At 39.0% G+C, this 22473-nt stretch overlaps 1 protein-coding gene across 2 annotated transcripts in view; it reads left to right on the plus strand.

Annotated features, from left to right (window-relative positions):
- The first annotated feature begins 5409 nt into the window (after nucleotides 1-5409).
- Nucleotides 5410-22473, plus strand: part of WDR26 (WD repeat domain 26) — a 35905-nt gene continuing 18841 nt past the window's right edge. Inside the window, exons 1-7 of one of the 2 annotated variants that reach the window (XM_006080927.4) lie at nucleotides 5410-5931; nucleotides 7825-7924; nucleotides 8025-8129; nucleotides 13625-13761; nucleotides 16490-16587; nucleotides 18007-18163; nucleotides 21842-21980. In XM_006080927.4, coding sequence (XP_006080989.2) covers nucleotides 5507-5931; nucleotides 7825-7924; nucleotides 8025-8129; nucleotides 13625-13761; nucleotides 16490-16587; nucleotides 18007-18163; nucleotides 21842-21980 — 1161 coding nt within the window. In that variant the 5' untranslated portion in view covers nucleotides 5410-5506. The remainder of the gene's footprint in view (nucleotides 5932-7824; nucleotides 7925-8024; nucleotides 8130-13624; nucleotides 13762-16489; nucleotides 16588-18006; nucleotides 18164-21841; nucleotides 21981-22473) is intronic. The other variant, XM_025286063.3, reaches the window with a different exon arrangement.

Consider the following 22473-nt stretch of genomic DNA (forward strand, 5'->3'; position numbering starts at 1 on the left):
TTGAGTACTTTAAACACATGGCACTTATTAATACACAAAAAAGCAAAATCCAAATAACCTCTATTGACACTTTTAAAAAATACTTATATTTAGTTAGAAAATGCAAACACTGCAGAAAAGTATCAAATGGAAAAATCGGAACCTCCCTCCTCAACCACCCCAGTCCTTCCACTCAAAGATAAATCACTGCTTTATGCTCTTCTATCCTACCAGAAAAAAATAATGCATACATATCTATTCATTTATTTATCAGGTGAGTCATATTAGGCACACTGTTTTGTTATAGGCATTTTTTACTCAATATATCTTGGTCCTATTTCCATATCAGCACAAGGTGATGACCCCATTCTTTTTGCTCCTACCAACAATGCTTCAGTGAATATCTCTGCACACACATCTTCATGTTACATGCATTTTGTGACAGAGCAGCAAGAACCAGCTACTCCAAGTAGTCTAACCCAGCTGTGTGGTGGGAAAAGAACAATCTAGTTTTCTTGGCAAAAAGGACAGTATTCAGCTGAGAGGAAAAAGAATACTTTCACATGTTCCCTTCTAAGTATAAGGCTCCTGTCTTTGCACTTGGATCCACCCAGTGTGCCATCCCTTCCCTCCCTTAGAGGAGGATACTGGATGCTAGTGGCAAGAGTGGAATGTTGGTAGGAGGGGAGGACAAGCAAGTGCTGGAGAGACATGCACGGAGCAGTAACTGCTGGGTTACCGTGCCCTTCACTCTACAACGCAGGTACTGGGAACTCCCCGTTCATTGAAGACCAATTGGAAGCACAGTATTGAGAGCTGTCAGGCTAGGGGTGCACAGGAACCCAGTGGAGCGGCAGTGTTGGGGTTAACAAATGACTACAGAGTCCACAGCTCAGAAATACGAGCAGTTATTAAATTCTACCTTTGAACTTCATTGCCTCAAATCCTTTTTAAAATGATGGAAGATTTAAGTTATGTCTTAAAACCTTTCAAGATAGTCTTTTTCCAACTATCTGTTATACCTGATATCTTCTTTGACTCCCAGATCAAGTCTCTGAGGCAGGTAGGCCGGTGACATTATCCACACTTCATTTGTGAAATGAGGGCAGGGCAGTGAAGTCAAACTACTTGCTGAAGGTCAACTGGCTGATCAAATGTGCTCTCACTCCAAGAACAGTGCTCTTTCCTGAATTCTCCCAAGTCCAACAAGTCCAGCTTGCCTATATTAGAACCCTGAACAAAGAAAAGCTAGGAATGATACAGGCAGATTCTTTACCATCTGAGTCATCAGGGAAGCCCCAGAAATGATGCTAGAAATGTAAATACAAATATATCCCTCTCCAAGGACACCTGAGAACTACCTCTTCCAGTATAAATTTAATAAACTGAATAATAGTAATGTTGCTAACACTAAATTTAAAACTTCACAGAAGAGTAAACAGTCTCTTCTAGGTTTTTTTTTTAGAAAGTCTTTTATGAAAATTTGGTTTTATGTTTTATTATGAACACCCATACTATCTAAGTAGCTTTTAATTTTTTAATCTAGTAGCTTTTAATTTTTACGGCTAAGACATGCTCTGGACAGAACTTGTCTAATACTGATTTCCTGAGTTGCCTTTTGTCAGTCTAGACCGTCCGAGATGAGTGTTTTGCAAACTTTTATGAGAATGGCCTACAGAAGAAATGCATTTTGCTTTGTAAAGCTGAGAGATATGTCTGTCATTAAAACAGAACTTTAACAAAATAATAATGACCTTTCCTACTAGTGACTGACTTGGATGTTTTCTACTCTTTTCCATTTTTCCATTTCATTTTTAAAAATTGTAATCACAACCAATACACCGATTTTATGACTCACAGGTCAGGGTCCAAAATCTGAAAAACATTGGCTTAAACGAACAATACACAGATCCTACCTCAAAGAATTTATACACTAGTTGAGAGACACATTATGTACATAACTCATAGACATTTTGTAGTTGGAAAGTCCTCACACATAAATTAGCTCAACTATCTTTTACATCCCTGTAAGTCTTTGCTTCAGTATCTCTAGGATAAAAGTTGCCTCTTATTTGGAACCTGGCACAGGGTTGGTCATATAAAGACCTGTTAAAATAGCACAGGAAATGAAAATAAATGAATCAAATACCTGAATATACATTCAAAAATTTTTTTTTCCTAAAAGACATCTTGGACCTTTACTCATAAATCTATCTCAGTCTTTTCCAGGAGGAGGGTGAAAAGGGGAAGAATCAGGGGGACTGAATCAGTTATCTCTGAAGACGTGACGAAGGGGTTTTAGTTAAATATTGCAAGCAGGCTTCAATATTGAAGTCTAAATAAATGACTCTCAGAAGGAGGGTAAGGAGGCTGGAAGTCAGGAAAAACTCCCCCAGGGAGGTGAGAAAGGAGCCAAGTCTTGAATCAGAAGGGTAGAGAAAAGGTGGGAGGGAGCATGTGATCAGACTCAGAAGATGAGGCCAGCACATTTGGGGGAGTGAAGGGTTATAAAGGGAGCAGTAAGTAACAAAAGTCAAAAAGAAAGCTGGAGAACAATCTGTGGAGAGCAAGATAAACTCTGGCTTGCATCCTGCAGGTAATAAGTTCTTACTGAAGATTTCTGAGTGTGTACAGAGTGGTATTTCAGAATTATTCATCTATACATGGGCTTGAAACCTGGCTCTAAAAACATTCAAAGTTCAGACAACAGGGTCTCCAGCTGTATTTTAGTTTAGAGAAAAGTGTGTGCCCACATGGACTTCATAAATTCAAAATTCTAGTAACAGCCACCTTAGTCATATGAAACATACAAAAACTGGGGTATATATATGAGTTTAGACACCAACTGAGACCAGTTGCTTTTGCCTTTCATCCTTTACTTTTGTTCATGAAGTGTAAGCCTTGTCTGTGGCTACCACTAAGTAATTGTTTCCTTCAGGAAAGCTACAGACTTTATTCAGAAGCTTGTCCTCGGTACTGCTATAGGCCTCATAAATTATTATAAATGACTTTGCAAAATTTAATTTTGTATAAACAATAACAACACTTTTAATAATAAGGCTGTCTAAAGTTAGCATACAACCAGGACTCTCTGAAGTGTTAACTGTCTAGTAATTCAGGCTCTGCTGGATACAGTGGCAGTGCCCTGTGAACCTCAGGTAGAACTCAGGTCTGTCTCAGGTGAGTAAGATACTGAATGTGAGTCATCTTGAAATTACACTGCCACCTGGAAGCATATTTAAGAGATGAGACTAAAAGCTAAATCTCTGTCAGATCTTGCATTGGTCTTCTTCCTGCCTTAAGTTTGAGGATCAACAGAGCTCAGGATTCTTTAATACTTTCTCATAAGAATTATTTTTTGTGGTAGTTTAGTCGCACAGAGTCGGACACGACTGAATGCAGCCGAAGCAGTCGCTAACTAGTGTCCGACTCTTATGACCCCATGGACTGTAGCCCACCAGGCCCCTCTGTCCATGGGATTCTCCAGGCAAGAATACTGGAGTGGGTTGCCATTTCCTGCTCCAGGGGATCTTCCCAGCCCAGGAATTGAATCCGGGTTTCCCGCACTGCAGGTAGATTCTTTACCAACTGAGTAACGAATTCTTCTAACTTTAGAAACCTAACCAAAGGTCTTAAAGTTATTTTGCGCTATAAACTTTTGCGATTTCTGAGCTGTAATATATGTAATAATGTTGAGTGTGTTTTTCCACATGGAAACTACTTCAGAATAAGACTGTTAAATGTCTGAGAAAATCTCTGTACATGTCAGGTGTATATGCTACCGACCACATATACGTAAATAATTGTTTGGGGTAATGGAGAGAGACTATTCACCAATGATCAAGACTCAGCCTAGCTCTTGGTTTCTACAGCCACATAAATGGGTTAAGTTACAGCGTCGCTGAAGCCTCGCAGTTCACCTAAACATTTAAGCCTGGATCTCAAATTGAGTCTGAATTCTCCCTGAGATGCATGTTTTGGATGAAGCTGTTTGGTCTCTACTACTGCTGCCTAAAGTGGGCAGTGACTCAAGAGGCAACTGGAAGGGAGAAGGAGATACTGGGCAAAAGCTAAGTGAAAGCCCCTCAGCAAAGTCCCTCCCCACCTCTCTATACCCACAGCCTTTTTCTGACTCCTTGTCCCCATCAGATATTGCTCTTAACCGTCTTATTCCATCTTCCCCGGGTGGCACACAGAGTCTCCCAGGCTCATCATCTCAGGGATGGCCCAGGCACGACAACTGTGTGTGGCACCTGGCTGTGGAAATTCGAATTTTCCACACTCAAACCAAGAGCTGGCCAGTCCTGGTTACCATTGAGCGAGTCGACAGGGCCTACCACAGCCCTGTGCCTGTTCTTTCTCGTGGCAAAAACCTCGCCCCCTGCTCGACCCCGTCCTCGGCCGGGGATGGAGAATCTGCAGTCCCTCCGCACCCCTGGCGTTTCTAGGTCACCCCGGGGTCCACACGCACACTTCTCGCGCACACGATCGAGATCGCCGCCCTCCTGTGCACGCCCAGCCTCAGAGGGCGGTTACAAACTTACTCCTCGCCGAGGCAGCCCTGCCAGGGGCGCTGGGGGCGAGGCCCAGCCGGCCAGGCCCGGGCTCCGGGGCGGATCTGGTCGGGTCGGGTCGGGGTCGGGGTCGGGGTCGGGGTCGGCCCCCCGCCGGCCCGCCGGCCTTCCTCCCCTCCCGCCCGGCCGGCCCCCGGCGCACGTGCCGGGTGACAGGCCCCCCTATAGGTTCCATACCTGCCACCGGAAGTGAGTGAGGAGGGCAGTATAGGCATTTCCTGTGACGCGAGCGCCTGGACTCCATTAGGCAGCAGCTGGGGGAAGAATCAACACACCAGGGAGCAGAGCGGAGCGGACCCGAGGACAGAGGCGGCAGCTGCCTCCGCTGCCGCCCTCCGCCGCCGCCGCCACTACCGCCGGGGCTTAGCCCAGCGGCGGGCTCCGAGCCCCCCGCAGCCGCCCCGCGGCGCCCCCCCCGGCCCGACCCCCGGGCCGCGCACCCCGAGCTGCCTCCGGGAGGGGGGGGGGAAAGGGCCCGGATCCTCCTTCTCCCCCTCCTCCTCTCCCTCCTCCTCCCCCTCCTCTCACCCCTTACCCTGACCCCCCTCCCCGCCTCCCCAGCCCCCCCTCACCCCGACCCTGTCCCCGGCCCCCGCCTCCCCTCCCCCGCCTCGCCCCACCGGCTTCCCACCACGGCCTCTCTCGGCGAGGAAACTCTGGCCTCCGCTTCCTCCTCCTCCGACTCGGACACCGGCGGAGCCTCCCCGCCCCCGCGGAAGAAACCCCGAGCCTCGGCGGCGGAGGGAGCAGGAGAGCCCGGGGCTTCGGCAGGCAGAGCAGGCCTCTCCCCTCCGTCCTCGTCGTCCTCGTCCTCGTCGTCGTCGTCGTCCTCCTCCTCCTCCTCCTCCGTGGTGGTAGTGGTGGGACTCCCCCCGGCTGCTGCCCCTTCCGCCGCCGCCGCCGCTGCCGTCCCCCACCGAAGTAGCGGCCACAGCCTGGTCAGCGGCAGCATCATGCAGGCCAACGGGGCAGGAGGAGGAGGAGGAGGCGGCGGCGGCGGCGGCGGAGGAGGAGGAGGGGGCGGCGGGGGCCAGGGACAGACCCAGGAACTCGCCTGCCTGTCGGCCCAGAACGGGGAGTCGTCCCCCTCGTCCTCGTCGTCCGCGGGGGACCTGGCCCACGCCAATGGGCTCCTGCCTTCCGCCCCTTCCGCCGCCAGCAACAATAGCAACAGCCTGAATGTCAATAACGGGGTCCCCGGCGGGGCCGCCGCCGCTGCCTCCGCCACCGTCGCCGCTGCCTCCGCCACCACCGCCGCCTCTTCTTCCTTGGCCACCCCCGAACTGGGCAGCAGCCTCAAGAAGAAGAAGCGGCTCTCCCAGTCAGATGAGGATGTCATTAGGCTAATAGGACAGCACTTGAATGGCTTAGGGCTCAAGTAAGTATCCCTTACAGGCAAGCTGGTGTGGACGGACCGAGGGGACCGAAGCTGGCGGGGAGGCGAGGGGAGCGGGGCGCGCTGGAAAGAGCTCAGAGAATTACTGCTGGGCCCAGGACACGGGAGGACGCGGCCCAGACAGGCTGACCAGGGAGGAGGAGCTGACCTGAAGGGAAATAAGGGAAAATCAATCTGTCGGACAAATTGTGAGAGGAGACAGGCGGTTGGGAGGGTTGGGGGAGAGGGGGCGTAGGAGCCCAAAGATTCACCCCTCTCCACACACCTTCAGAGCTTAATGGTCTGTCAATAAAGACAGATGCGGGAGTGTGTCTCTGTATGTGTTGGGGGAGGGGTGGATTAGAGCTGGTGGAAATAATGAACCTTGGAGGATTTGTTTTTCAAGTGTATCTCAGAGGCATCTTTGTGGGACACCTCCCCACCCCCAACCATGACAGACGACCCAGGCAAACTACCAATCAGGAAAGACAGTTACAAGTGTTTATGGGAACTGAGGGGCTGGGATCATTCGGAAGGAGGCTGCTAAATAAATCTGATGGGAATAATGAAGTAAGATACCATGTTGATGTCATGTAAAGGCCCTTGTGTGTGTGCAAGAGGCCTACCAGTAACTTATCTGAAATCCCAATGTAATACCAAGAAAGCGGTTGCCTCTGAAAAAGGGACATCGGATCTGGTGAATCATTTATTTTCAGATACAATTTAGATGGCCTTGTGTACCTAAAGTAGGGTGAAGGTAGACGACCTTGGCCCCAACCCCCCCCACCCCCGTTTTGTATACACACAAAGAAAAAAAGCGGGGCGGTGGGGGTGGGGGATTGGTGGGAGTACCGAGGAGCCTGATGGAGGAACTGGACAGAATAAGACTAGGAAACAACATGCAACAGTCAGTTTCCAGCTTCAAAGCATAGATTAAATAAAATAAGTTCTTAGACCTAGCCTACACTTAGTATTTTTGGATTTATAGATTTGTTCTGGGTAGAAGGTGAAAGAACATTTTTAAGAGTGACATAAGTATTGTGATTTTCAGGCAGATTATTGCACTGTTTTTGCTGAAAAATGGAGCTGAATAAGAAAGCATTGAAACATAAGTATGTAAGATGGATAAAGATTCTTAAAGATATCAAAATATCTGATGGAAGAAACCACATGTGGTGAATCCTTTAAGCTCTGAAAGAAATGTATCGAAGGAAGATTTCACTTTGTTCCCTAAGGAAAAGGATTAGTGTGAAAACAGATTTTTGTAAATGCTAACAGAACCTATTACTGAGACAAGAAGCAAGCTGACAGCAGCAGGAGGAAATAACTCGTGACTGTTTGGAACCTACACCATAGTAAATTTGCTATTTTTAGTATAGAGAGAAAGGGAATGATTTTTTGATGCTGGATTCATTTTAATTTTAGAGATTGACTTGTTAGAATTTCTTTGCAGACATAATACCTGGATGTAAGGCTCTTACCTAATACAGGTCATTTCCATCACCTTGTATGGAACTAACAATTTTTTTTTTTTTAATCTTTCAAACTGTAGTAATGTGGCTAGTATGTAAATCATAGTTTTTCATGTTTCTTAACCAGTTGGTTACAACACATTTTTAGAAATTTTATACTTCAATAAAGGCATAAAATGGAAAAGAAGAAAGACTTTTATTTTGATTCTGGTTTCAAGAAGGTTTTTGACTTTAGGTGTAAACATAGATGGCAGTTTAAAAATCAAGTTTGTTTAGCCAAGCACATCAAAGCTGTTTATTTCTTTTTCCTTCATCATGAGGTTAGCTTAAGAACTTTTGAAACTGTTTTCATAGACAGTAGTTTATTTGGAAGAGTAAACCCTAAAGTTGGTCAGGTCTTTTTTACACTGTATCTCTCCTGCAGCCAGACTGTTGATCTCCTCATGCAAGAGTCAGGATGTCGTTTAGAACATCCTTCTGCTACCAAATTCCGAAATCATGTCATGGAAGGAGACTGGGATAAGGTAAAGTAGGGCATATAGAGCTGTGTAACTGCTGCTAAAATTATATATTTGATGTGCATTTTGTGACATTTCTGTTTTTCTCTTATACCAATTTTTGCAGGCAGAAAATGACCTGAATGAACTAAAGCCTTTAGTGCATTCTCCTCATGCTATTGTGGTAAGAGGCGCACTTGAAATCTCTCAAACGTTGTTGGGAATAATTGTGGTAAATACACTTTTGTTCTTAGTTTCACATTTATGCTTATGTTAGTAGGTTATTGATAAGTCTAGGCTTCTGCCTCTTATAAAAGATAAGGCCGTAATTTTCATATCATTACATTTGTAAACTAAGATGAATGTTGATGGTGTTTTTAAAGTTTGAGCTTTATATTTTTAAAATCATATTTAATAAATATGTCCTTTGAACCTAGTTTATAAATTTTCTACTAAGTTATATTGAAAGATCTTTACACTCTCAATACTATTAATAGGAGTTTTATATTTATAGGATCAAGGATAAATTATCCTTTTATTCTTTAAAATACTGAATGTGCTGGTAAAGAAAACATTTTGGGATGTATGTATATCTGTATAACCTTAAGTAGCTGACCACATTAAGTATCTTAAAAAAGTCTTTGGGAATTATAATTAATTCAAACCAGCTCCGTTGGTGTGCTCACCATTTTCCATTCCTGCATTCCAGTTGTGTGAATTGACAGTGTCAAAGTTTGTATGATATAAATCACTCTGGTGGAGGACTCATACGCAAATTTGACCATTGGGCTCTGCTTATTGCCCTTATTTCCCGACAAGATCAGTGTCGAAGTTTAACCTGTTAGCCTCTTTCATAAATCTTAATGAATCTTTTATACTAATAGGCTTTAATTCTTCAGTAGATGTTGGTGAGGGAAAGGAGGGGATCAGTTTTTTTTCCTAAGTCCTTGTGATTGGAAACCATGAAGAATCAGCTGCTGGCTGCTGGCTTTTTAACTTCTAGCTGATTCATTTGTTGTCAAAAGCAGTTTCCTGTCTGGTGGGGGAGGGAAAGAAGGCGAATAGGAAGTGAAGTAGGGAAACCAGCTGTTTGTTGACTGTCACATTTTGATTTTTTTTTAATTGGGTCAAACATTAATCTTTCTACCTTTGTCTATAAACCTAATAGACCCTCCTGTTCTGTTTTCTGGGATTTTTTCTTTTTTTTTTAAGAAAATCTTAATTACAAGAGTTTTCAAATTCTTAATCTTTTATAAAAATATAATCCTAGAGAATGGACTTCAGGTGAAATAAAGGAGGAGCCATATGAACAAATATGGATTCATTTAAATTGATGATCTAGTGTTTTGTGGGGTTTTTCCCCATAAACACTTAAAATACTAAAATATTTAAGTTACTATTGAATCAGATGCCTGATAATAAATTAACTCATGGAATAATCAACTCTGTGGTAAATTTTTAAAATGGAAACACAGAAGTTCAACATCTATATTCAGAAAGATTGTAGATTTTCTAGCAAGTAAATTTTCCCCTATCAGTATGTTTGGGGGTTGCTTTTTTTTTTAAGTGATACCTAAATAAATTTTGATTGGGCAGTTTTTTAATAAATTGTTAGCCCTAACAGAATGGAGGTGACCCTAATATAAAGACAATTAAAAGGCCAAAATAAGAGTTGGGGTTCCTTTCCCTTTGGACATTAGCACTACTTGTATGGTGACAGTAGAGAACTTGCCCATGGACTATTTTAAAATAAATGTGTGATTTCTTGGAGGATTGTTTTCCTTTTTTAAGCTTCATCCAAATTGTATCTGTAACTTCATAGTAAAAATTAATAGGCTCACTTTTTTTCTTATTTATTTGTAGTAGTTTGAGACTTCTGTATTGGATTTTGATTATAAATACCTCATTAGAAATCTGCATTAGAAGCAACATGTAAACTGATGAGAGGTAGTTGTAGATAATAAGGAGGAATCCTTTCTTTTTACAGCCTGTTCAGTCTATAGAACATTCTAGGATCTAATAAGAGATGAAGATAAAATCTCTGGCTGAGCCTCACACCATCAAACTGTTTAGGTATTTATAAAAGAAAGGGGTTCCAACTGTATCTCACTTTAAACATTAATGAATCAATTGCTTTTAAAGATTTAGGTCAGCATTTTTTCACCTAATTATGTTTAGACATACTCCTTTTCTCCACTCCATCACTAAAAGATAATCTAATGTAAGCATAAATTTGTAATAATAGCTTAGAAGACAACTATTTGGGTTTTTTTAAAAAAACATAATTATTTTAATTGTATACCCAGACACATTTGATGACTTAGTCTAGACTAAAATTGTATTTTCTTTTTAAACCTGAATGTTTCTGTTGACCCAGTCCACTCTCCCTCTCAGCCCCCATATTTTTAAATTGTTCCTAGTCAAGTGATTCTATGAACAGCAGAATTTTTTTCTGGAGTTACTGGAAGCTGAGCCTGTGAATCAACATATTTTAGTTCGGGTTCAGATATGCTTAGCCGTGTCTAGATAGTTTCGGTAGATATTTGAGATCAGTAACATAGAAAACTGTATATGTCTAGAAATGTTTGATTCTTAATATAATAGAAACATGCTTAACAAAAGTGTTCAAATATTAACTTGATGTACAAAAATTTACTAGTGTAGTCAAATAGACATTTTGAAAGCCATGGTTTAAATATAATTCATTTCCCCTTTCTCTGAGTCATGATTTAATTGATAAAACTTGGTTATAACCTTGATTCAGAGTTAGTCAGAATCACTAAAATTAGCTAGGAGTCTGCCCTTAATAACCAGACTTTCTGTATATCATAAGTTCTGAGTTTCAGAACTTCACATTGAGTTCAGTTTATGGGAGAAAATGATAAATCCAAACAATGGATAGGGTTGGGGGGGGACAACCTAAATCCTTAAGATTTACCACATACACTGTATTTCAAGCTATCCTACCTAGTCACTTACCAATTTCAATTTTTTATTAGATAATAAAAGAGAAAGAATTACTGTTAGGACCAAAGATGCTGAAAGATTATCAGAGATTAAGAATAATCTCTTACAGAGGTCTAGTTAGGAGGTGGGGAAAGATACAAGGAGAGTTTATTTTCTCAACCTGTTTTCTTTTTTCCTTCATTTAAGAAGCATGTGATCTTTTAAAACAACATAGTAAAACCATATCCCTACCCCAGCAAGGTTTAATTTTGCCTAATTCTCTAAATTTTTTCAGTAAATAGTTAACATCTTTTGTGAAAGACGTTCATTTTCTTGAAATTGTATTTATACTTTTGTGCTGTAAATTTTGGAAAGTAAAATAATGGCTTACTTTCTCTCTTTATCATATGTGTCAAATAGTGAAGTTGATTCTTAGCAGAATAAACGGTTTCTCAACCAAAACTCTAGCAGTTCTTGGCCAGTAACATTAGTTGCCATACACACTACCAGAAATCGGTATCTGTTTGAGGATATTCTGTGTCTTAATCTGGATAAAATGACTCATAGAGAAATGTTCTTGCACTGCTTTTATAGCATTCCCTGTACATGCAGAAATGTGTGTTTATATTGGCTTCTCTCAAAGTTTTACTCTGCCTTTCTCTTCTCTCCTGCCCTGCCTCTGCCCTTTAGAAAGAGAGGAACATGTAGTAGGATATTGATGGGAAAGTAAGGGGGAAATAGGAAATAGCTCTTGGGGCACTGTCCCTACACAGATTGAAATAGGCAAGGAGGCATACATAGGACCTAAATGATTTATACCCCACAAATTAAGATGTGCCCTTCGAATTAAAACAAAATTTTCCCCAAAATTCTCAATTACTAAGAAAATTTAGTCAAATTAAATATACATGCCACCAATGTCATTTAAATGAAAAAATTCTGCAAGTAAAAAATATTCGAATTTGATTCAAAAACACTGTAAAATTAAACTCTTTAACAGTTTGTTGATAAATGGAAATATATGAATGCTTCATTTTCATAAAGAGTTGATGTTCTTTCCAGAAGATAAAATGGTGAGAATACCCATAATAACTTTAAAATCCTTTGATTTTTAGATTTTTTTATTTAGACTTTTGGTTTTTGTCACCTGGTGGACTTTACATATTTTATTTGCCATCTGGAGATTAACATTAGGTTATATGTTTCAAGACATCTTGGTAACCTATTTCTGAAACATACATTAGTCTATCTAGCTTTATGTGTAAAATTTGGTAAATGTAATTTTTCTAGAGTTATAGGAGCTTATCTCATAGTTTAAAATTTTTTCTGTTCTTTAACTGCCAGTTTAAGAGTAGATTATTATCAAACATAAGCAATGTATATTGTAAAAGATGTATTTAAATGTATGCCTAAGTTACATGGGAGGGTATGTTTTGTTTAGTTTCTCTCGAAACCGTTTTTATAAACTTGTAGGTTAAGCTTTCCTTTCTAAATACTCCCTAAAAGACAATCCTATAGAGCATTTCATTATACTGTTAATTTTTAAGTAAAAGATAATTTCTCCACACCATTTGACAGCAGTACCTTATTTTTTAAAGTAAGCATCTTATTGAAGAAGAAAAGTCATTTGGGGTTTTCTTTTAAATGGATTTGAGATCTTTACTGCTATATTCCTTGGCATCTCTGATTATGACTAACATTTCCTGTCAACTTTTCTATCTGCATCATTTGGCTTGCTTAAGCACCACAAGTAGCAAATATGATAGATGAAATCCTAACCCTCCAAGCAGTGGTCTTTAATTAGGTTTAAGGTTTAAAAGAAATTCCAAACTTAATGTTAGTAAAAACTCTTTTGTCTAGCAGAAAGCTGCTAAATGAGTGATGATCACTTTCAAGTTAAAAGTAAAGTAACAGAGTAAAGGAACATTAAAAGTATTAAAGTTAGACATGTATCAGAAAAAAACTAAATGTGAAAGGGCATCACCATAAGCTGGAAATGGTTTGTCTTTTGTGGGGAGGAAAGTGTTGATAGTAGTGCTTCATAGTGAAATGCATCAGGATGAGATGTTACCAACACACAAAGACCTTCAAGATTAACCTTCAGTTGTAGGCATCCCTTTATTGCCACCTGGAAAGAGTGAGTCCATCAAGCTTGTGCTTGTCCACTTTAATCATAAGAAACCCAGTACTTTGCGCGCCAACCTCTAGTCCAGTTGCTGGTCGACTCCTCTTACCTTTGATAAGCCAAAATCTGACACTTTGTAGCTTCGACCCAGTGGCTCCAGTTCTGCTTTTGGTCCACTTAGTCCTTCTTTCGCATTGTGGGTTTTGAATAATTCCTTCATTAACTGGTTTTTCTGCCATCTTTTTTAAACTTGTTGCATGAAACCCCCAATACCCATTAGAGAAGTCAGGCTTATTTAAAAGCAAATTTAGAATATTTGAAATAGTTCTAAATTTTCACGGAAGTAAAATTCTAGGTGGATGTTTTGAGGACAGAATAAATTTTCTCCAACATTGATGCCTTGGTCACTAATGATCTTTTCTAATTTGAGATTATTCGTTTAAAGAGTTTTATTAAGATGTGAAATTGAGCAATAGAGTCACATTTCATCTGTTGTGACCCTATTAAATAAAGATATTTTGAGTCATTTTAAAGCTTTATAAAAATTATTTTCAAAGGGCATAGTAGAATGGTTTCTACTGTTCTGTTTAGGCACAAACATTTTCTGAAACCTCCATCAACTTTTTTCCCCTGACTGCTGCTTTCTGTCATGTCAGAGGATGAAGTTTTTGCTGCTGCAGCAGAAGTACCTGGAATACCTGGAGGATGGCAAGGTCCTGGAGGCACTTCAAGTTCTACGCTGTGAATTGACGCCACTGAAATACAATACAGAGCGCATTCATGTTCTTAGTGGGTAAGGAAGCTCAGTTCTAGACTTCAGGTTGAGGAAGAAGCTATTTTTTTTAGGTTACCATTCCAGAGTTGCATTTCTTTTAACATTTTCCCAAGATCTGAGTATTGCTGAATTCTTGGGTAATACTTGTTGGGTAGTTTCACTTAAGTGTGTTCAAACTATTTTTGTCATCCTAGGAAGCTTTCCATATTAGAATAGAGGTATTTAAGTGAATGAAAAGAAGAAATATGTATCTACAGTGAAATACCATTTCATGATCTTCTGTAAAAGTCCTATGGCATAATGTTCTATAGATACAATAAGCAGTGACGTTTTCTAGTGTTGTCGCATACATTTTTTTTAAAACATATACTTGTCATGTACCAGGTCCTTGCTAAGCATTTTATATACATAGTCTCATTTTATCCTCACATCAGTGCCCAAAACCTTGGTTCTGGACCTCCCTCTGTTCTGTCTACACACACTTCGTAGGTGATCTCCTACGCCATGGCTTCACATACCATCTGTATGCCAGTAGCTCATAAAATTACCCTCATCTGAACTCCCAATGTATATATCAAATAGCCTCCTTGATAGTGTCCATTTGGATGTGTGATAGGTATCGCAAAGTTACGTGTTCAGAATAAAAATTCTTGATTCCCGTGATCCCTCCACCTACCCCCACCAACCTGTTCTTCCTCTAGTTTTCCTCATCTCGGTAAATGGTAATATCTTCTACCCACTTCTTCCAACAAAAAACTTAAACTTCATCCTTGGATTTTAATCTTTTAACTGTATTGTTCGTGTAAGGAAATAGCCCATAGAAGGCAGGTATCAAATTTGACATGTTCTTTTTCTCTTATTTCAGTGTCCTTTGAGTTATATACTGTGTGACCCCCATAAACGACATGCATTTGAAACGTTAAAGTATAATGTATATTTTCAAAAGGAAGCAGAAGTAATCATGGATAACTTGGAAATTTTTTTAAAGAAAACAGTTTTTCATAAAATTGTTAATAAATTTTCCTCCGAAAAAGTTATTTTAGAAACCAAATTTTTGTAGTGTCCAACTTCTTTCATAGGGTTTTCTGAGTCTGATTACTTACGCTATTAAAAAATAAATTCTCATCAGCTAAGGCATGTGTGCATGCTAAATCGCTTCAGTCATGTTTGACTCTTTGCGATCCTATGGACTATAGCCCGCCAGGCTCTTCTGTCCATGGGGATTCTCTAGGCAATAATACTGGAGTGGGTTGCCATATTCAGCTCCAGGGGATCTTCCCCACCCAGGAATCGAACCCACATCAAGTCCCCTGCATTGGCAGGCGGGTTCTTTACCACTAGCGCCACCTGGGAAGCTCCAGTCAAGGCATATTATATAGCAAATAGCAGGAGAACAAGTAGTCCTGCTATTGGGTAAGAGGCTATTAAATTCTTTAACTGCTAAATGCAGTATGCAGTTTAAGAAAAGAAGGTGATGATACATGTCATGTAAACTGATATATTTCTGTATACCAGATAGTAGACCAAGTACTTCATGTATTCCATCTTATTTAATCCTCACTACTTCCCTTCTTAATATCCTTTTTACGAATAAGAACAGATTGGTCTGAGACCAGAGTATGAGGCAGAGTAGGAGGAGAGTTACTTGCCAGGTCTAATCTCCATGTTTGATTAATGCCTTCACTTCTTTTACTTTTAAAGCCAGTTCTTCTGAGAAGAGGCAGAACCAGGTTAGAGTCACACTTCCAGCAGGGGGCCCTCATGTATTCTCCAGAATCCATGAATTTAGCACTTATACCTCCTTTGGCACATATAGTGAGTAATAAAATAGTACCCCAATGTTCTTCTTTGGGATCCCATAACTTTGATAAGATCACACAAGGATGATTATCCAGTTATACCATTTCTTGAGTGGCATTTATGATAAACTCTTGAAGATATGTTGTTTTTGTTTATTTAACTTAGTATGAATATCTTTGAAAGTTTTTTGTTGGGGGTGTTTTGTTTTGTTTTGTCTTAACTATTGAGGAGCAGTTAAGTTAGCATAGTGATTAAGAGCAAGTTCTACAGCTACAATGCCTGGATTTATTTTCCTACTTTGCCTCTCCTAAGCCAGTTCCTTAAGCTTTCTGTGCCTTGGTTTCCTCATTTATAAAAATAGAATAATAGTGTTTACTTCATAGAGGATTGTTATGAACATAAAATGAACCAATATATTTTGAGTGCTTAGTGAAGAATAGATCCTGGCACACCATAAGAGCTACATATGTATAATGATACATAACAGTAAACCTAAGGATGGTGGTGGTTGTTTAGTCACGAAGTCGTGTCTGACTCTTGTGAGCCCATGGAGTATAGCCCGCCAGGCCCCTCTGTCCATGGAATTCTTCAGGCAAGAATACTGGAGTGGGTTGCCATTTCCTGCTCCAGGGGATCTTCCCAACCCAGGAGTTGAACCCAGGTCTCCTTCATTGTAGTCAAATTCTTTACCAGCTGAGCTATGAGGAAAGTACCAAATCTAAGGATACATTCTATTAATTGATAGCAAATAATAATGTCTGTTATGCTGTAACTCTTAATTCACGTGCCAGATTGTATTAATGAATTGGGTCCACTGTAGAAATTTTTTCTTGATATATATTTCTTATAAGAACTAGATCTCCGGAGTATAATCAGTATTTATCAATTATGTTTAATCCAAAGAAAAGGGTTTGATATTTGGTGCTCTCTTTGTCATATTTTTTAGGTATCTGATGTGTAGCCATGCAGAAGACCTACGTGCAAAAGCAGAATGGGAAGGCAAAGGAACAGCTTCCCGATCCAAACTGCTGGACAAACTTCAGAGTAAGCATCTTCATTTTTGATGTTTCTGTATGTTCTCTTAGAAAGGATACTATGAATCCGTTAGGAAGACTTATATCTAGACATACTCTTATCAAGTGGTTATATAAGGGGCATGAGTGGGGACATCCATTAGGACGCCCTTTAAACCAGAGGCTTCAAAATCCACCCTGGAGTCAAAGAATCTAAACCCTAGGAGTCAGTGAGTAGGATGCTGGTCCCAGAGCATGTCTCCTTCCATTTCTTTTATGTAGTGATGCTCCCCTTAAGATTTTGTTTGGGGGAGAAGTACTGTGGTTAGAGAAAAAACATGGAAACCACAGCTTTAAGCCACAAGTTTTTTAGATAGAAGCAGACCTCATTGTGCTTCACAGATACTGCATTTTTTTATAGATTGAAGGTTTGTGGCAACATTGAGTTGTCAAATTATGGTTAGCAGTTTTTAGTAATAAAGTTTTTTAATTAAAGCTTGTACAGTTTTTTTTAGACATAATGCTGTTGCACACTTAATACACTACAGTGTAGTATAACCACAACTTTTATATGCACTGGGAAACCAAAAAAGTTTCTGTAGCTCACTTTATCGTGATGTTTGCTTTATTTCAGTGATCTAGAACCGAACCTTCAGTACCTCTGAGGTGTACCTATTTTTATGTTGATTTCAAGCATAAAGCACCAATTTCCTTTGGTAAATTGTTTTACCCTCCCTCTAGATATTTTTATGTAACTTCCAAGTTACAGTAGGCATTTCCTTTTTGCCACATCTTTATAATAAAAGACTGTCTTTCCCTCTTTACTTAAACCATATCCTATGTTTTCATACTGAAGTGAGAGTGAAGATACTTCAGAATCAGAAAACCATGTTGTGGAGGGATAAGGCATTAAAGGATTGAAATAAATTGGTATCGATAATAAAAACACCAGTTATTCCCTGCATTTTCACAGTGCCTTGGCATTAGACACAATTTAATGAAAACTGGAACTTGATTTCTTCCTACATTTTGGTTTGCTCCTTGTTAGTAGAGATTTTTCTTACACTTTTAGTGATGCTTCATCTACCTATGGGACACAAATATCTTTAGATTTTATTTTCATCATCACTACCTTTTCATTTTCTGTCGAATTTTTGTTTTTGTTAGGTTTTTGTTGTTGTTTTAGGAAATTCACTTGCAAATTAAAGCTCTCCTACCCAAGTATATTCATTCTAGTGACAGCATAGCTGTAGTTGCTGACAAATACTCATAAAGCTTACATGTTACATCATTTCACCCAGAACTGCTCTATTTAAAGGTCAGGACATCACTCAGGTAGGGGCAAGTGCAAGAGAAGATGAGTCGAATGTCCTAAATAAAAGTGAACTGTTCTGTTTTGGTTTTTAATTTTAATTTTTATTTCTCTTTTTAAAAATATCTTCTATTAAAGCCTATTTGCCACCATCAGTGATGCTTCCCCCACGGCGTTTACAGACTCTCCTGCGGCAAGCAGTGGAACTCCAGAGGGATCGGTGCCTCTACCACAATACCAAACTTGATAGTAATCTAGATTCTGTGTCTCTGCTTATAGATCATGTTTGTAGTAGGTAAGAGGAAAATATTTTATATTTTAAAGTAGGCTAACATTTTACAAGCTCACTTATGAAATTTATTAAAATGTTAGGATTTTGTTTTAGACTTTTATCCTGTCACCATAAAGCAATTCATGTTTGCTTTAGCATTTACAAATACAGCTAGAACCACTGAAGGTGACAAGAGAATTTGTGTATGTTTGTGTAGGAAATGACTCCTTGAGAACTGAAGCTGGTTAGCCTGTTTGTTCCTTTACTTGTCTGTGGGTTTGGTTGGTCATTTCTGTATCTAGCCTTTATTTTATTTTATTTTTTTTAAGAAATTATAAGTGATCCTGTGTGAGAATGCCAGTGATCCAAGCCTTTGTTGTCTTTGGATGCCAGAGACCACTTAGTTATTCCCCTCCCCAATCCCCACCCCCACCCCCCCACATGCCCCCAGCCCCATCCACCCCCTCCCAGACATTATGACTATTTTAACTGTGGCCCAAATTATTTTCTGCTCATGAAGATCATGGAAGTATTTTTCATAATGGAAGCTCTGCTTTTTAGTTGAAGCTAACCTTTTGATTAGAAATATTTATAATAACAGGTATTAATTTTCTGGTTTGGGTTTTGTTGTCATAACCTATGCATCTGCATAGTTTAACTTACAAGAATTCAGGCTTCACTTTTGATGTTAGAAGTATTTTGAGTATAAAAATCCCTACAATTTTAATAATGATCTCCAAAATTTCAACAGAGATTTCATTTTTAAGATACTGAAAAACAAAATGTGAAATCTTTCAAACTCCAGAAGAAAATGATTTGGGTCTGGTGAACCAAACATGACAGCTGCAGTGCATATGCTCTATTTCTTAGTCAAAGATCCTTGGAGAACTATTGAAAATAACGTGAATAGGAAGAATAAGAGTGTATATGTGTGAGCGCTTCAAGAAAAGGAGGAATTTCTGAATAACCATAAAACATATATATGTGTGCCCATATACGCTATGATTTAAGATAATCTATTTGCGCATAAACCATTTTCATATATGGTTGAATTCTCACTTCACCCTCCCCCATTGAAATTTAAAAAATAGTCATAATTGAACTATTGTAAAGTATTGGATAATTACTTGGTGCACTTAAAGAAAGTGATTAGAGATCCTTTTCATTTATCCCTTATTACTCCTTAATATTGCTTTTTTATTTGCTTATGAGAATTTTTAAGTCTTTTCATTTAAGTTGAACAGAGGTAGGAGGAGAAAATAGGTTAAAAGATTATATGGTTTCGTATTTTATAGCTCCTTTGAAAATTTGAGATCAGTGTTAAAATTAAGGCAGTTGTGAACCCAGGTTTTTTTTTTTGGTTTGTGAATTTATTGCTGGTGGTATACATTGAAAGGTATATATGGTAGACTTCATGATTCAAGAGGTATCAGTAAGTTTAGAGCTTGCCTTCCTGTTTGGAAACAGATGTATGAGAACATGACCTCCATTTTTCTTAAGTTCTTTAATTTCTATGTCAGTATCTGTGAAAGTAAATGATGGACAATATTTATTTACTCTGACTTTTCCCAACCCTCAGATCAGGGATCAGGCTCCTCCAAACCTGCATAGAAAGCACCCTATTTACATAGGAATGAAAGAGTTCTTGCTCCTCAGAAATAACCTTTGATGATTGGAGGTCTTCCTAGTTATGACTGCCCCCCGCCCCCCTACCCTGGTCCCCGTCCCCGTCCACAGTACCTCCCCTTTAAAGCCAGCTTCTTAAAATAGTTGCCTACTATACATTCACAATACCTTCCTTACTACTTCTTCACTCTTCACATTTCTGTAGTAATAGGATTTATGCAGTCAGCACAACACCAGAACTTTTTTCCTCCTCATCTGCACTGAAGAGATTTTATTAGATTATATATATTATTTATATTTTTTGCAATTAGTGCATATATATATTTTTCATTAAATTTGATCAGTAAAGGATGGGATTTTTTTTTTTTAATCTGTAGAAGTTTTTTTCTTTTTTTGTGGTTTTTTTCCCGCACCAACAATCAGTGGAAGGATGTTTCCACAGATAGCTTTTTATTTTTATAAGTATTAGTTTTTAGTAAAGGTTCATAAAATATTTATAGAATGTTAAGATTTATAAAATGTTAAGGTATTTAGCTTGATTAAAATGCTACTTTTTTCAGTTTGATTTAGGAAGGCCCTTATATTTTTAACAAATTTTACATTTATTTGAAATCAAAGATAGACTATCATTTTACTACCCTAAAGTTAGCCTTTTAATAAACTAAGGGCTTAATTACTAGTCTTTTTAGAAGATTACTTAAGTAATAATAAAATAGTGACTATTTGAGTGCCACTTTGGTGTTCCCATACAAGGGGGGCTTTCCTGGTGGCTTAGTGATGAAGAATCCACCTGCCAGTGCAGGAGATTCAGGTTCAATCCCTGGGTCAGGAAGATCTCCTGGAGAAAAAAATGGCAACCTACACCAGTGTTCTTGCTTGGGAAATCCTATGGACAGAAGAGCCTGGCAGGCTACAATCCATGGGGTCATAAGAGAGTCAGACAGGAGTTAGCAACCTAAAACAACATTTTTAAAAATAGACTTAAGAGTTTACCCATTAATGTTTAAGTAACTTTTACAATACAGATCTGTATTGTCCCAACAGTAGCCACTGATTACATGTAACCATTTAAATTTAAATGAAAACTAATTCAAGTTAAATGAAAAAATCTAAGTTCCGCAAGTATGCTAGCCACCTTCAAGTGCTCAGTAAACACACAGAGCTAGGGTATCAGATTGCACAGTGCAGGTATATAACGTTGGAATTATCACAGGACGGTCTATTGAACGGTCCTGATAAACTGGAAAAGGATAGAATGGTTTTTAAAAGTGAATACTTAATGAGAATAGTCGGTCTTAGCTTTTTCCTCTTTAACTTAAAGATAATCATAGAATTCTTTGTCTTTAATATATAATAACTGCAACTTTATAAAGTACTAGCTAAACATCAGAGCCAGTCTGAATGCTTTACATTCATTGTCTCATCCTTTTTATTTCATCCTTATATAAGGAATTCTATAAAGTACTCTTGTCTTTAGGTTATGGTTGGATATATTGAGATTTAGAGAGATTAGGCTTCTCAGAATCACAGCTAGTAAGTAGCCAGGATAAACCTGAGTCTCTCAGACTCTACAGCCCCCATTCTTAAGACTTTACTTTTGACCACCACGGCCTCTACCATATATTGCACTTCTCTTGTGCTGTCCCCGAAGTAATACTAGCAGTCCACTTTTGAATGGCTGTTGCATTCCAGGAATTTTAGATGTATTTCTCATCCTTACAGGAACCCTAAGAACCTTGGTAGATTCATCTCGTTTTATAGATGAGAGAGCTGAGACTCAGGAGTTAAATGGTTTGGCAAAGATACTAAAGCTTGTAACCCCAAATTCTGTACAGTGCCTATTCTGTTTGTCACACCAAGTTGCTTTTATATCAGTGAAAATGTACATTATTTCTTCTAGAACAACCTGATCCCAGCCACTTAACACAGACAAACATGAAGACCTGGTTAATTTTTATTTATATGAATTGACTTAATCCGAGCAAAAAATGTTTCATCAGTTTTTTTTAACATTTTTCATTATTATTACTCTTAATCGATTTTAAGAGTAATTATTTGTGGATTTATTTGTTTTAGGAGGCAGTTCCCATGTTATACTCAGCAGATACTTACGGAGCATTGTAATGAAGTATGGTTCTGTAAATTCTCTAACGATGGCACTAAATTAGCAACAGGATCAAAAGATACGACAGTTATCATTTGGCAAGTTGATCCGGTATGTACTCTAAATATGAATGTTTAGATTACAAAAAAAGGTAATTTTTCATCTAATTAAGTACATAATTTTAAAGTATGCGTATATAAATAGCATTCTTTACCAAGAGCATTTTTTGTCATCTTTGTCATGTCTTACCTCTTTCTGTGTTGTTTAAATAATACATAGAGATTAATATGATCAGAATTGGTGAGTGTTACATGCTAGGATTGTACTTAGTCTGTGTACATTTTGTAATTTCATCCTTTGATTAACTCTTGAGATACTAATATCTCCTGTTTTAAGATGAGGAAACCAAGGTAAAAGTTGAACACCTAGGCTCTCACAGCTTGTAAATGGCAGAGTTAGACTTAAATCCAGGAATATTTTTACTCTAGACCTACTGCTCTTCAATGTCTGCCAGTCGGCTATCTTTGTTAGTATTTGATTTACAGATTAATGCAGTAACCATTCTGACACAGGTTAGAAAAGACTCATTTACCATTTTGCCTTC

Source organism: Bubalus bubalis, chromosome 5 (genome assembly GCF_019923935.1).
Source record: "Bubalus bubalis isolate 160015118507 breed Murrah chromosome 5, NDDB_SH_1, whole genome shotgun sequence".
Lineage (NCBI taxonomy): Eukaryota > Metazoa > Chordata > Mammalia > Artiodactyla > Bovidae > Bubalus > Bubalus bubalis.